The sequence below is a fragment of the Fusarium proliferatum genome (assembly GCF_900067095.1).
Source record: "Fusarium proliferatum ET1 genome assembly, contig: FPRO_scaffold002, whole genome shotgun sequence".
Lineage (NCBI taxonomy): Eukaryota > Fungi > Ascomycota > Sordariomycetes > Hypocreales > Nectriaceae > Fusarium > Fusarium proliferatum.
The window spans coordinates 4,586,886-4,600,665 of record NW_022194791.1 but is presented as its reverse complement, the minus strand read 5'-3'; the positions used below and the strand labels follow the sequence as shown (position 1 = coordinate 4,600,665).

Below are 13,780 nucleotides of genomic sequence, written 5' to 3'. Positions count from 1 at the left end.
ACCATGTGCATCATCGACACTTAGTTCCTGGCTACAGCGAGGTATAAGTAACGGTCGCGAAATGTCGTGGGGCTCTTGATTTCAAGGATAAGGCATGCTACATTGGCCTCTCTGTACCGGAACCTCGCAGCCAATCTCAGCAGAGCTAGTAAAGTGGCAAGCAATGATTGGACACAATATGTTCAAAGGATGGGCTTATGTTAATGACGGGGGTTGGCTGAGCCGGCTGAGCCGGTCATTAGAGTTGGCGCTTGCGACTCGGTGAGAGTAGGTCGAGGACGTCGGCCCCCCTTGATCGGCGATCTGCTTCCTTGCTGGAATTGCTATCTACGGAGTCAATATGTATATATTGGATCAACTTTTGTTTAATCCAGCCCCCTCACTTTGACTTTCACTTTCGATCTGCAACACAATATTCTACTTCAGTGTTTTGTTATATGTTACTGAGGATCACATCAGCATATGATCTGGAGGCGACGAAATGTCTTGTTCGGAATGTTTCCAAGGTCATACTCGTGATGGAACTCCCACGGGAGAAGTGCGCAAAATGTTTGGACGACAAACTTACGTTGCTACCCCATCAGACAAGCCGGTCAAGGGTATCGTAATCATCGTGCCTGATGCATACGGTTGGGAGTTTGTCAACAACAGGCTACTTGCCGACCACTATGCATCCCGGGGAGATCTTCTTGTGTATTTGCCCGACTTCATGGACGGTAGACCAGCTCCCCTATGGCTTCTAGTAAGTTATGACACGCATATCCCTCGACAATTCGCTGAAGCCAACTAATCAAGACAGGACGTTATGCCTCGAGTAGGAGAAACCAGCACAATTTGGGATTGGTTATGGAAACCGTACGTAGTTGGAACAAACTTAACTTCTTCATTGTTCTTGACTAATTCTCTCCAGATGGTATGTCGCTCAGCTCGTGTATGGGGTTGCGCCGTTCTTCATATATAACAGCTTTGGTTCCGCATGGCCAAAAATCCGGTCATTTTTTGAGGCTGTTCGTTTACATGAAGTACCTGAACGACGGATTGGAGCCGCCGGATTTTGCTGGGGAGGTAGACCAGTGCTAGCCCTTACACATCCAGATGCCAAAACTGCAGACGGTAAACCGCTCGTTGATGTGGTTTTTACAGGTCACCCCAGTGGCCTATGCCTACCTGGCGATGCAAGAAAAGTCACTAAGCCTGTGTCAGTTGCTATTGGGGATAAAGACCTGGTTATGCCTATATCACAGATCAACGTCATAAAGACTACCTGGCAGAGCTTGAGAGACATTTCGACAGAGGTGGTCATATATCCAGGAGCTGGCCACGGCTTCTGCGTCCGTGTAGACCCCAATAACGAAAATCAATATCGCCAAAGTCAAGAGGCGGAAGAACAAGCTTTGAGATGGTTCGGGAAGTACCTTGGCTAGCGGTTATCGCTAACAGTGACATTGTTGTGCCTGCGGATGAAATGGTCTCAGAAGTTCCGGGAAAGCTGGTAGGCAGGATACGCGAAGTGCATTATGTGTGTCGTTATTAGTTTTGACCTTGAGGCCTAGATCTTGATGAGTCTGCTGTTGGAATGAAATACGTCACAAGTGAAGCAAGGTCCCTGAAAGTCAGTAAAGCCCGACCACATAGCCGTGGAACCTAGAGTGTGGCAAGCACTGATAGTTTCGCATTATCCTGGTCCAAATGTCGCCTCGATGACCGAAGTGTTACGGGATGATCAATGTATGGAATACATATAAAGGAACGTCACCCCACCTCCAAGACATACAAAAGCTATTGTCATCAGCAGTGGGGTGACAGCCTTGGACTGCACCCTCGCTCCCTCTAGATCTAAATTCCTAGTATACATCGAACTTCAGGTTGTCAGCCTATAAGCCTGCCGCCTCAACAGCATTGTGGAAACTTTACATATGCTGCTCGGTCCGTGCAGGGATTTCGATAGTTACGGCGATCATGAGGTAACGTTTTATCTCCATCTATCGGCGGCGAAGCCTTCCTAGGTTTAGTGCAGTATGTGAAATAAGACTATGGAGTTTATATCAGCATATAAACTTAGTTCTACCTCCCTATACTGCGCTAAACCTAGAAAGGCTTTGCTGCCGACGCACTAGAAACCTGGAACTCTAAAACTTTAATGCATGTTCTATACTGAGCTAGGATTAGTCCATTGTTATGTGACCTTCTTCATCCTTCGGTCAAGAATTCCTGTAACCTATACGTCCTTAGCTCAATTCGCACGTATTGAAGTGTTAGAAAGGAATCTTTCACTCGCACCAATGCCCTATCAGATCAATCCACATATCAGGTCATCACTAAGTCCTGCAGAATGTATGATCATGACGTAGTTTTACTATCATGTACGATAAGAAGTTTGGCGTACTGTTACCTCCATTCTACTACCACCCGCCATGCAGCTAAAGGCAATGCTTGCATACCTTACCAGCACTCACGCAATGACCAGGTTTTGTATTCTTTTGATGCCTACTGGCCTGAATTAATGGTGCCGCCAAAGCTTTATAACTTGCCATAGATCAATTCGACTTTGGGTAATAACTCTGTTCACTTCTTTAGCGTAGTACCTTGACTTCTGTGGCTCGTTGTAAGGATGGGGTAATGAGTAGGTAGTTCGGAGACTCCCTCCATTGGACAATGTTCTACTCATAGGGAAATGATATGGCGCATAAAGTACTGGGCGTGGGGTCAATGCTTTCAGCATTCATTGTCGTGAGATCAGTAGGCCGGGTGGTCTTTTGCTATACAGGTCCTTAGCCACCATTAGCAAAATGATTCGTGGACTTGCTGTTCAAGGAGGACTCGGCATATTGGGAGCGGGTTCTTTAGTTCATGACGGGAAGCTAGTTTGACATTAGGAGGGTTAAAGCATGATGGCCTTTGCATTGTACCCAATCGGCCATTGACTTAGGAAAGCTGACAGGGGCTCACACAGCCCACGAGAATTACGATAAGAAGACGCGCGTCCTGTACATGGAAGATGCCATCCGAAGTGGAATAAGATATTACTCCAGATTGATCCGCTGACTATTATAACTACCTATCTCAACATACCAACTCTCCCATCCCACATTGGCCTCGTCTCGTCGCAACGCAAGGTGTTGCGCTGGCAGTGAAGGGTGGGGATGGTGGTCAACAAACGATCTCGTTTGAGGGCGATGGTGAGTTCAAGGATTCGCACAACCAATAAACACATTGACCAGAGTGGTTCCCAGGGTCTTTCCAGTTAACGGCACAAGAACTTGCAACAATTATTCATCATAAGCTAGATGTCGCCATGTTCTTGATCGAGCTTGATGGTTACACGATAGTTAGTCAACTCTCGAACCAATAATCGAAATCCTGCCTTGCTGACTGTGTCGTGAGGAGCGCTTTGTCCACGGCCTTGACGCTCACTACAACGACATCCCCAAGTGGCAGTATGCTAAACTCTCTGAAGTTTTGAGCCCAACGGGCCAGGAAACCCAAGTCAAAACATGGAATATTTCTTCGCGCAAAGAAATCGACGCGTTCTTAAAGACTGAGGCGTTTGCTCTTGGAAAGGGACTACAGGTAAGTTGCTAACAGAACAGTACAGCTGATTACCATCGCTGATGGCTATTTAGTTTTTCGATATCCACATGCCAAAGTTGGATGCCCTACAAGCTCTGATCGATTGCGGAAAAGGCGCTGGGGCGCGTGTTGGCTAAACCACGATCACATCCAGGAGGCTGTGTGCCAACGCATCCTTAGTAGATTGGGCGTTCCATATGTACCTAGGTAGGTAGGCACAAAGCGGTGAAAATAATAGTCCCATTTTACATTAGTCGTAGTCACATGATTCAATTCAATCCATACTCTTTATCCAGCCATACCCTCGCTCGATATGCGACCTCTTTAGCTTCATCCGGAATATATTCGCCCTGGTCTTGTATCCAACAAGCTGCACGAGCAAAATATTGATTGATCCTGGCCCATCTCGAGGGAATTTAAGAAGACACATCTCTTATTACAGCTTCCAGCATGGGTGAGATTGATTCCATGATGACGTTTGCGGATCTGGTGATCAGATGCCGCTGCCGCTGTACTTAGTTTATACGATCAGGATCATGTGTGAGATTCATCATAAGACGAATAATATTCAGAAGCATTTGTCTGAGCGCTAGCTGCCCTTGGTGGAGGAAGTTCACCTTGTGATCTACCCAGGAATCATTATAAAAGCGAATCTGCGGAATGAAAGGTACCTAAGTGCGCAGCCTCAGATATCTTCGGGAGCTGCTTCTGTTTCGTAAGTGTCTGATAACGTGGCTTCCAATAGTCAGGAAGGTTCTGCAACAAAGAACCCAGTTCAGCCAACACAAGCTATATCTGCCTAGAACTCTCAAGTAGCCGTTCTGCTTAATTAGAGTCACTACTCCAGCCTTTTTTCGATATGTTCCTGGCATGTGTAAAACGTGCTTTGAGCCTGCAGCAAAACCAGACCCAGTCTGACGGCCGGTACGGTAGTATTAAGTTCTGACCGCAAGCAAGCAAGCTGGTAATGGCTCATGGCAGAATGTAAGTTGCCGAGACTGTAGTCGATGGTGTGCCATTCGGTACAGAGACCATCCTTTGGCGGGAAAGACTTTAGTATAGGTAGGTAGGTAGGGCTGTTTTGATTTTGGTAATTGCCAGGGGCCAAAAAGCGACATAAGAACGTCAGCTTAGGGCGGACTTAGGGAAGGCTCAGGTTAAAATTACGCATTAGGCTGTTTTATAACTCCCTTCATTCCAGGCCTGTGTAAACGAGGGGTCCCTGGCCAATCAAGCAATGCCCCGCATTCGAGAACTAAACTTCGCTGCAACAACATAGGTAATCTCCACTGAGGTAGGCTGGGCTTTCTTCTGCAAGGGCCTTGCGGTCACGAGAATACAATTATGGCAACAACTACTCCTACTCGTTCTCCTCCTAGAATCACCCGAGCTCGGGCCGCCTAGGAGATAGCAGCACCAACACCCACACCAGCTCCGCGAGAACGCAGCCGTGCAACATCTTACTCTTCTGCAGGATGTGAAAACAGAAACAACAATCATGACTACATGGAGGAATCTAAAGGCATTTCTGTTCATACCGCACTATCGACCCTAATTCACAGTAAAAAATTCACAGACATGACCATCATCTGCGGCCAAAGTCAATTCAAAACCCACCGCGCTGTTGTATGCACGCAGTCTCCTTTCTTTGATAAAGCAATGAGCGGGGAATATATGGTGCGTTCTCAAGACTTCAACTAGCCGAGCTCTAATCGATGAAACAAGCTCTAGCAACAGAACTCGATAGCACGTCTGAGGCTAACCTATCATGACATTGGGAGTCTGCATCAAGATCTATTGAGTTTCCGGAGGATGATCCTGAAGTCGTGGAGCGGTTCCTTGAATTCTTGTATACTGGAACCTACAGCGACGGTGTGGATTTTACCTGGAGAAAGCCATCTGAAGCGGCTTTGCTTGATCCCGAAGCCGTTATTGAAAACTTGCAGCAGCCGGCGTGCGGTTCCCAAGAACCCGCGGAAGGAGATGAGGATTGGATAACCTACGATGAGGCAGATGAAGACGAGCAAGCTGAAGACGAGCCAGATGAAGAATACAATGAGTACGGCGGGCGCTCGGGTGCTCCTTCAGAGAATGGTGATGGAGTGAGGGATGAAGAATCTGAGCTCGCAAAAATATTCGGTTCCTGCAGTCGGGCAGAAGGACTAAAAAAGCTCACTGAACTGCGCAACGACATGACACTACCTCTTCAGCTGTATGTCATGGCCGACAAGTACGACGTCCCTGCCCTTCGACTCCTAGCGCGTGATCGATTTTACCGCGCCGCGGAGCTCGTTTGGGAAGAGGCCGAGTGTTTTCCTGACGTGGTTGATGAGTTGTATCAGACCACGCCGCCGACGGACACTGCAATGAGGGAGATTGTATGCAGGCTTGTTGCGTCTATGATCCATGTGCCTAGGGTCAGGGATAAGGTCAGGAGTGTTATGATGAAGCATGAAGATTTCGCTGTTGGGGTCATGGAGTATTCCATCCATATGCACACGCTTTTTGTCTGAAGTTGCCCACAGTGAGCAAAAGATTTTCTAATGTCTAATCAGGATTCTAGATAAACTGGTCTAAAAGCTTGCTATAAGCTATAATAAAGCTACCTAAGTCTTTTCATGACTTAGAAAGGAGGTCGTTAGAGTTCTTACATCTCCTTGGATGGGTTATCTGTGCAACATGTGCATGAGGACTTGGACATAACAAGGATATTGACAATAATTTGCTCAAGGCGGCCGAAGAACCTGTTACGTTCATGATCATTATCCTCAGCTTTTTTGAGTAATCCTATCCTGCAGTCGAGACTTGAAATACCTGACATCGTGAGCTGGCCCCCGGCTAATGTTGCTTGTTGCTCGGCTGGAAAGCTGAAAGCTCGGCCATTACCCAAATTTGACAAATATACGTGGCAAGGCCATCTTGGCTGTGACATCCGTTACCGGGCGAGGCTATGCATGTGAATCCTCCACGCAGACATCCATTGAACAAATCACGATTGCAGGATTTCCGTATTTTATTGGGTATTTACGTATAGCGTGTACTAACAAGCACATGACCATGCTCATCTCCAGCTCGGCTACGAGTGAAGCTTTTAGGATGACGATCCATGTCTAGGACTCAATAATAAGCATACATAAAGAACATGCCAAGAATAGAAGGATTATGAACCCTTTCTTGTCAGAACAGGAGGCTTGTGATGACATTTTTGCCCGACTCCGTCCAGCTCAGCCCCAAAAGAAGAGTCAGCCCCACCAACCACAGGCGGCAAACACGGCAGCCAAACACACAACGGCGGTCAGAACAGCGAGGCACGCCCAAAGAGGAAGCGCCCGGTTTTAGTGGTCGCGTGTACCCATTACGCGGTGGCCTTGCAATTTTCTCCCCTGACGTTGAAGATCTGTCGTCATTTTTAGTTGATCAACGCCTGCGCCTCGTAACAGTAACACTTCCAAAACAGTTCTGGAACCGGTTCTCGCATCGCCGCGGGCTGCGACAGACTTTCTTTTCTCATCCGGTAAGCAGCAAGATATGTAAAAAACAAACAAGCATTAAATTACTGCGCCTCAAAAAAGGTCCGTCGGCGACCGGAAAGTATCTCATATTGAATATGTACTGGGCTCAATGGGGGGATAGGCCTTGCGAGATGGCGCTGGCGGTGGCTCAGATTTGTTTCACTTCTGGCCAGTCAAGTGTTTTGCGTTTTGGGCTCTCCAACGTGGCTTGCTTCCAGACTCAGGGGGGGCTGCTTACTTGTTGTCTTAAATTATTTTGTAGGTAATAAATTACTTGAGAGAAAAAGTCTGCGCGTAAAGCTAAAGTGATAGGTACAGCCCGTCAGCACCAATGTTCCCCTGATATACATTGTAATATCTCCTGAACGAGTTTTTGCGGCCGTGCTGAGAAGGAATGTTTCATCGTGGTACGTCGACTTGGGGGCCGCGGGTTAGCGGGTGGAGTCTCTGGACCTAGGTAGCCTTTTAACTCGGGGATTTGCGTTTTGGTGCAATCTCGATGCCAATGCTTGGTATTGCAAATTAGCAAGGTTATGACCTTGGAACGACAATCTTGGCTGGCATTTACGTCTTCTGTCACTCAACATGTCAGGAATCTTAGAGGGTCTTCATTGTCTTTTGGCGCTTTCATTGTTTTACGGAGATCAATGAAGCGGCCCGGGAAATGCCTTGGAGGATTCGACCATTAGCAAGTCCCAGTGCTAACTTCGGTTACGGCACCAGCCCTAGCAGCGACTCTGGCGAATCACAGACTCTCCCACTCAGATGATCTGTCTCGAATTAGCGTGCTAGCGTCAAGCATGCCGTGTGCACAGTGCCTGGGGGCCGCAGCGCACAATGTACCTTTAATATGAGCCTCTCACCGACAAGATACTCGAGCGACTCGATAAGATTAGGTGCTCCACAGCCCGGGTTTATAGTGGGAAGAGAGCTGCAGCTAAGGTACCTTGTCATGACTGCCGCAGACCGGACTGTCTTGTGCTTGTCTTCCCTCCTTGGCTGTCTGCCTTGTCCACTTCCAACCCTTCAACATCCTGCTTTTCTGTTCATTTTGCGTGGCATCCTTCTTGATCGTCGTCCTTCCTTCGTCACTTCTCTTTTGGTATATTGTTCCACTACGGCCCACTTCTGTCTCTCCCTTAACCCTGGCTTGACATTTCTATCCGAAAACCTCGTTTCTTTTTGTCCCCTGATACATTCCTCCCTCTTTCTTCACTATACATACATTTGCTGCTCATGACACATGCCTTCACACATTGCTCTCCCTGGCGCTGCGCGTCCTCGCCCTAGATTTCGTGTCAACGGTTCAAATTGGAGATGGGTCAAGAAGGGTTCGACTTTACTATTTGTCTTTTTTGCGTTTACGTTCACAGTCTACTACTTAGTACGTTCCCTCTCCTCGATTGAAGCTCAAACTGACCATCAGATTCATAATGATAGTCTTTGGAGACCAACGGGTCCGATATTACAAGAAACCGGAGTCACCCCAGCCAACATCTCTCCAGGGGAAAGAAAGTTTGTCATCGTTTTACCTGTCGACGATTCGAGTCCCGATCTCTGCAAGGTTGTCAGCAGCGCCGTGGCGTTGGGGTATCCCGCGCCTGTAATTGTCAATTGGAAGAAAGACTTTCACACCGAGGCCGACGGTATTGGACCTTCGCAGCTAGGAAAGATTACCGGTACACTCAACTACCTAGAATGGGCAACAGGCGATGAAGTCTCGTCGGAGGAGAAGCTGGGAGAGGATGATCTTGTGCTCATGCTGGACGCACACGACATTTGGCTACAACTACCTCCGAGCGTCATGATGCACCGATACTACAGCAGCAACGAGCGAGCGAACCGACGAATTGCAGAGGAATATGGTTTCTTCGATAAGGAATTAATGCAGCAGACCATCATTGCCGCCGCGCAAAAGGGATGCATCGCCCCACGTGATAAGGTCTCGAACCTCTACTGCAACGACGTCCCCGATAGCACCCTCCCCGAGAACGTCTTCGGTTTCTTCACCGACTATACTGTATCACGATACAAATACATGCGCCCCAAGTATGTCAACAGTGGCAGTTTCATGGGTCCCGCAGGCGACATGCGGCGATACTTCCAGCGTGTCAAAGATCGCATGGACCAAGATCTCCTTGAGGTCAGGTCTGCCGAGGACCTCGCTGGTGACCAGGGTATTTTTGCCGAGATTTTTGGCGAGCAGGAACTTTGGCGCCGACAGATCAAGCAGGATGACTTTGATGGCGACAACCCCGGAAAGGAGGCAGCACTTTCTGCCCGAAACGAATTCGAGTACCACGTCGGCTTGGATTACACACAAGAACTTTTCTACCCGACTTGCTACTCTGACTACGGCGGTGCTTTCGTGTCACTTGACGATCCCTCTACGATTGCCAAGGAGTCGAGCCAAGCTGGCGTTTCGCCCCCTCGCGTAGGTGGTGTGCCAAGCGACATTTCCAAGGCTGAAGCTCCGTTCGCTCAATTGGATGACCACGAAGGCGGTTGGGGCGACGTTGCGCTGTATGTGGACTTTTGGACGACCTCTGTTCCCGTCGCGATACATCACAACGCTTGGAGAGATGGATTAAAGGCCCGTCGTTCGACATGGTGGGATAAGACGTGGTACTTTCCCCAGCTGCGCAACCTGATCGAGGCGCACATGACCGCAAACACAACAACACCGCTAGCGAGCATTACCGCCGACGACGGTAACCTGGAGGTTTGGTCATACGGCGCAAAGACCAAAGGTAGCGCGTCGCTACTGTTTGGCAAGAACAAGGACACCAAGGCTTGGGAATTGCGATCGACAGATTGGGATACGATCTGTAAAGCCAGTAATGAAGCGGAGACTGAGTCGCGCTGGTATGACGAGGTATTTAGGGATGGAAAGGGATTACTATAGAGGTCGATCATGATCATTTGGTTAGGAGTTCATTCATAGCGTGTGTTTTGACCATTCATGATAGATACCAATTCATTAGACCATTTGTTTGTCGTCAATTGTGGTTGCGTGCCTTGTGCGACCGAGGGCTTCTGCCAATCGAGATTTGTGACACATGGCCAAGAAATCTGCGTTACAGCCCCAACGTCTTTCTTGGCTGACGTCGGGATGTCCGCACTAGGAAGGGATCGGCTGTACCTGCATGCTTCTAGACTCAGCCCAAGGCCGGAGAGTTTTTCTGGCTGCCGGTCTTGGCGATGGGCTGCGCCGTCGGGATCTACGCGGCGCCATCGGCAGTCGTTGGCATGGATAAAGAGAGTTTGGATATGGCCGGTGTGAGAATGAGGAGTTGGAGTTTATCGCCACGGAGCGGGAGGGAATGTGTCGAGGGTCTGGATTGCTTACGCTGTGGGATGGATCGAGTGAGGCATTTGGGTTGGTGTAGGGTTGGTGGTGACAGGGTTTGAGATGAAATGAAGCGGCTATGGAATGGCCAGGCAAGCTCCAATAGGCGAGGCATTCCCATTTGGTATATCGGCTCGCACTATTGGCCCATTCTTTGATTCTTTGTCTAGAGTAGGTCTCAATCGGTAACTAGATGGATCTGAAGAACATATGTTAGTACAAATATATCATCGTTGTTCTTGTTATGCTTTTTACGTCTGTCACATCGACACTACTATGATGTCGGATAAGGCTAAGACTTTCACCGAATGTAGCGATCAATCTGGCGATAAGAAAAGATAATTGCAAGTTTCTGGTATCTGTGCATGTTACACGAATTCGGTGGATTATGTATAAATATCAGTCTCTCCAACTAGCGACCAAATTCTCTGCTGATTTGCTCCCAGCCACAAGTCTCAACTACAAACCACAGTATATTTATCCAAGCTTATGATCTGATTCTATATATACAAGACGGTCCTTGTAGTTCTTCGATGCCTCGCGATTCTTGTCAATCTTATCTTTATTCTTATGAATAAACTCTCGACCCTCTTTCCGATGCTCCTCAGATAGTGGCTCAGGAAGTATATCCCGGGGTGGATTATACCACTGCTCTTTAGGAACCTTTGTCCCATCAACTCCGCGAAAGACTGCCTCTTCCTCGTTATCATAAGGGCCACGGTCCAATAAAGCTTTTATCAACGCAGGTCTTAGAGCAATTGCATAGTGGATATTGCGCTCAGCATCAAGATAGCGGAATACCCCGTCACCGCCGAGGTGTACAATGCCTAACAGGTCTAGGTCATGTTGCTCCATTTTGTATAGAATGTCGCTCATTTCTTGTTGTTCTGGCGAAAGATCTTTGTATGCAATGCCGGGGCAAGTTGCTCCGGCGGCGTCTTGATGCTCCGAACCAAATTGAGACATGATTGGAGGGTGTTTTATTGAATAGTAACTAGCAGTGAATTTTGAGTGGTAAAAGGCCAGGCATGGGAGTTGGCTTATCTTTAAATAAACCGGATTTCAACCATGCAATTATGGTACGAGTTAGAACTCTGATTCTTTTTATTGGCCGAACGAGCAAGCTCTAGAACTGGTGCGCCTTTTCAAGACGTGTAGTATTCACTAACTTGATGTGCCGAGTTCCGAACCTGATCCGCTTGATCCGCGTTCTATATTCACGTGCAGGTTGTTCCTATATGTTAGTTACTAGAGGCATGGCTTGCATCTTTGTATCACTGTCCAATACTGGTACTATGATATTGACTTAAAAGATTCCCTGCAGGCCAGTATTAAATGAAAAGAAGTGAAAATTAGTTTAATCTGTAGGCCTTTGTAGACGGCTTGTTTAATTGTCATGGCGGTACTTTCTTCCCGATGGAGCCTTCCCTTTAGCAGGGATTTATGCATGTTGGTACTCAACTCTCGTAAACTCCGATTGTCATCGACCAACAAGAGCCCAATGGCAATACTCACGCAGTTTCTAACATGTGATTTATACAGAATGTCAGGCATAAGAGCTGCAACAGGAAAAGGGCACCCTACTTGATTCCAGACACAAATTTATTCAGTACTATCGTGTTCAACAACAAGTCCATTTGCCTTGTATTTATATGAAAGCCGGTACAGTTATACCTCTTCACTGCGATGAAGCCAGAGTCAAGGTTTAATTAGTAGACAAGATCCTTCTTTCTCAAAGTCCTACTCACTGTAGCTTTGAGCGCCAAGTACACGGTTGAGATTCCCAAAGATGCCATCTGGGTCACAGACTGGGATCAGCTTCACGAAATGGGTGCAAAGTATCCCGACACAGCCCCTGTCGAAAAGTACGGTGGTAATGTAATTGAAGTCGATGGGAAAATTGTTCTTGCTACAGATGAGGAAATGACCAAACAGATTGACAGCTTGATTAAAGAGTTGGAAAAGAATGATACAGGGGTCGAAGCAGAGACAGAGACTTCAAAGAGGCGAGATGTAGAGATTTTTGGACCTACTCGCCAATGCAGTCACCCTCGCTGCTTTTATGACGTTACTTGTGATTCTTATACTTATTGTCACATCTGTAGGCGCCCAACTGGCAAAAGGGGGTTCTGTATTTAAATTTAGTTATCAGTCCTTAGATAATTTCAAGTGAGATGGATCTTATGCATGTAACAACATAAAATGGTTAAATTCGAATACTGGGTCAGAATCACCCTATGTCAAACAATGCCGTGTCGTTGGAGGCTTGTTGTGATGGAAGAATATTTGTAGGTTTAGGCTGCACCAGTTAACCTCAAGCCCCACTTCACGCATACTCCGAACTCAGGTTAAACTCATCTCACCTGCTTATCCCTTAATTCCAATTTCATTTCTTCACCCTACAACTCAAAAAGTCTAGCAGCAAATTAAAACCATCGCTTTAGCACCTAGAAGAAGTAAGCTCCGGCTCATCCCCTCTCACAAGACCAACCTGACACAATCCTAGCCATGACAACCTCACCCTACCAAACCGAGACTTTCACATCCGAGAACTTGGTCGAGAGCGCTGGGACAATCCTCTTCCGCCTTTCAACACAAGATATATGCATCATGTGCGATATAAAGCGCAACGAATACATCCTTCCCAAAGGACGTCGCAACATAGGCGAGTCACGCCGCGACACTGCCATCCGCGAAACAACTGAGGAAACAGGAATACCCTGTCGTCTACTACCCATCAATATGAAATCTCGACTCTGCCCATCTGACGACAAAGACGCCCCTGATGAAGCGCGTCTTTTTGAAGATGTCTGTGAACCGATTTCAGTGCAGATGAGAAGGATTGGTGAGGGTGAGATGAAGATCATTTGGTGGTATATTGCGGCTGTCAATGAGAATGAAACAGTTGAGAAATGTGAGGGTGGGTTTGAGATTGAGTGGCATGGCTATGAAGAGGTTCTGCAGAAGTTGACTTTTCAGAATGATCGGGTGTTGGTAGGCAGGGCTATTAAACTAGCCCAATCTCATTACCTGTGAAAGGCTGAACCATCTCTTAGATTTACTTCTATCTGTGCCTATCCTATAGTAAGTGGCAAGCATTATGGTATAGTGTCTTGGTTATGCTAGATGTATTTTTTGCAGTTGAGACCTGTGACTGAGAGCTTAAATCAGTAGAGAGAACTTTGTTATCATACGCATGAACCCTTAGCCCTAGGTAGAGTAATCACCAAACTAAAACCATGTCAAATTCTAAAAATGTTATTCGTAAGCGTAACCTTGGTCTGTCTTTTGAAATAGCCCAAACCAGTCGTCAAATAAAGCTATGGTATCCTGTCTCGCTAGGCCAGCC

The 13,780-nt window shown here is 47.3% G+C and overlaps 7 protein-coding genes across 7 annotated transcripts; 6 read left to right on the top strand and 1 right to left on the bottom strand.

Annotated features, from left to right (window-relative positions):
• Window positions 1-481: 481 nt before the first annotated feature.
• FPRO_02258 (uncharacterized protein) lies at window positions 482-1,424 on the top strand (the record flags this gene model as incomplete). Its single annotated transcript, XM_031227660.1, has 3 exons — window positions 482-742; window positions 800-855; window positions 911-1,424. 3 exons carry the CDS (start codon window positions 482-484, stop codon window positions 1,422-1,424), a joined length of 831 nt encoding a protein of 276 aa, XP_031078075.1.
• A 1,871-nt stretch (window positions 1,425-3,295) lies between these two features.
• On the top strand, window positions 3,296-3,707 carry FPRO_02259 (uncharacterized protein; the record flags this gene model as incomplete). The annotated part of the gene is made up of 3 exons (XM_031227659.1): window positions 3,296-3,328; window positions 3,385-3,570; window positions 3,624-3,707. 3 exons carry the CDS (start codon window positions 3,296-3,298, stop codon window positions 3,705-3,707), a joined length of 303 nt encoding a protein of 100 aa, XP_031078074.1.
• A 1,441-nt stretch (window positions 3,708-5,148) lies between these two features.
• On the top strand, window positions 5,149-6,083 carry FPRO_02260 (uncharacterized protein; the record flags this gene model as incomplete). The annotated part of the gene is made up of 2 exons (XM_031227658.1): window positions 5,149-5,196; window positions 5,352-6,083. 2 exons carry the CDS (start codon window positions 5,149-5,151, stop codon window positions 6,081-6,083), a joined length of 780 nt encoding a protein of 259 aa, XP_031078073.1.
• Window positions 6,084-8,325: 2,242 nt separating this feature from the next.
• On the top strand, window positions 8,326-9,987 carry FPRO_02261 (uncharacterized protein; the record flags this gene model as incomplete). Its single annotated transcript, XM_031227657.1, has 2 exons — window positions 8,326-8,466; window positions 8,509-9,987. 2 exons carry the CDS (start codon window positions 8,326-8,328, stop codon window positions 9,985-9,987), a joined length of 1,620 nt encoding a protein of 539 aa, XP_031078072.1.
• A 921-nt stretch (window positions 9,988-10,908) lies between these two features.
• FPRO_02262 (uncharacterized protein) lies at window positions 10,909-11,397 on the bottom strand (the record flags this gene model as incomplete). Its single annotated transcript, XM_031227656.1, has 1 exon — window positions 10,909-11,397. The coding sequence occupies one exon, from the start codon at window positions 11,395-11,397 to the stop codon at window positions 10,909-10,911; it is 489 nt and encodes a 162-aa protein (XP_031078071.1).
• An 861-nt stretch (window positions 11,398-12,258) lies between these two features.
• Window positions 12,259-12,570, top strand: FPRO_02263 (uncharacterized protein; the record flags this gene model as incomplete). Its single annotated transcript, XM_031227655.1, has 1 exon — window positions 12,259-12,570. One exon carries the CDS (start codon window positions 12,259-12,261, stop codon window positions 12,568-12,570), a length of 312 nt encoding a protein of 103 aa, XP_031078070.1.
• Window positions 12,571-12,939: 369 nt separating this feature from the next.
• FPRO_02264 (uncharacterized protein) lies at window positions 12,940-13,467 on the top strand (the record flags this gene model as incomplete). The annotated part of the gene is made up of 1 exon (XM_031227654.1): window positions 12,940-13,467. The coding sequence occupies one exon, from the start codon at window positions 12,940-12,942 to the stop codon at window positions 13,465-13,467; it is 528 nt and encodes a 175-aa protein (XP_031078069.1).
• Window positions 13,468-13,780: the final 313 nt, after the last annotated feature.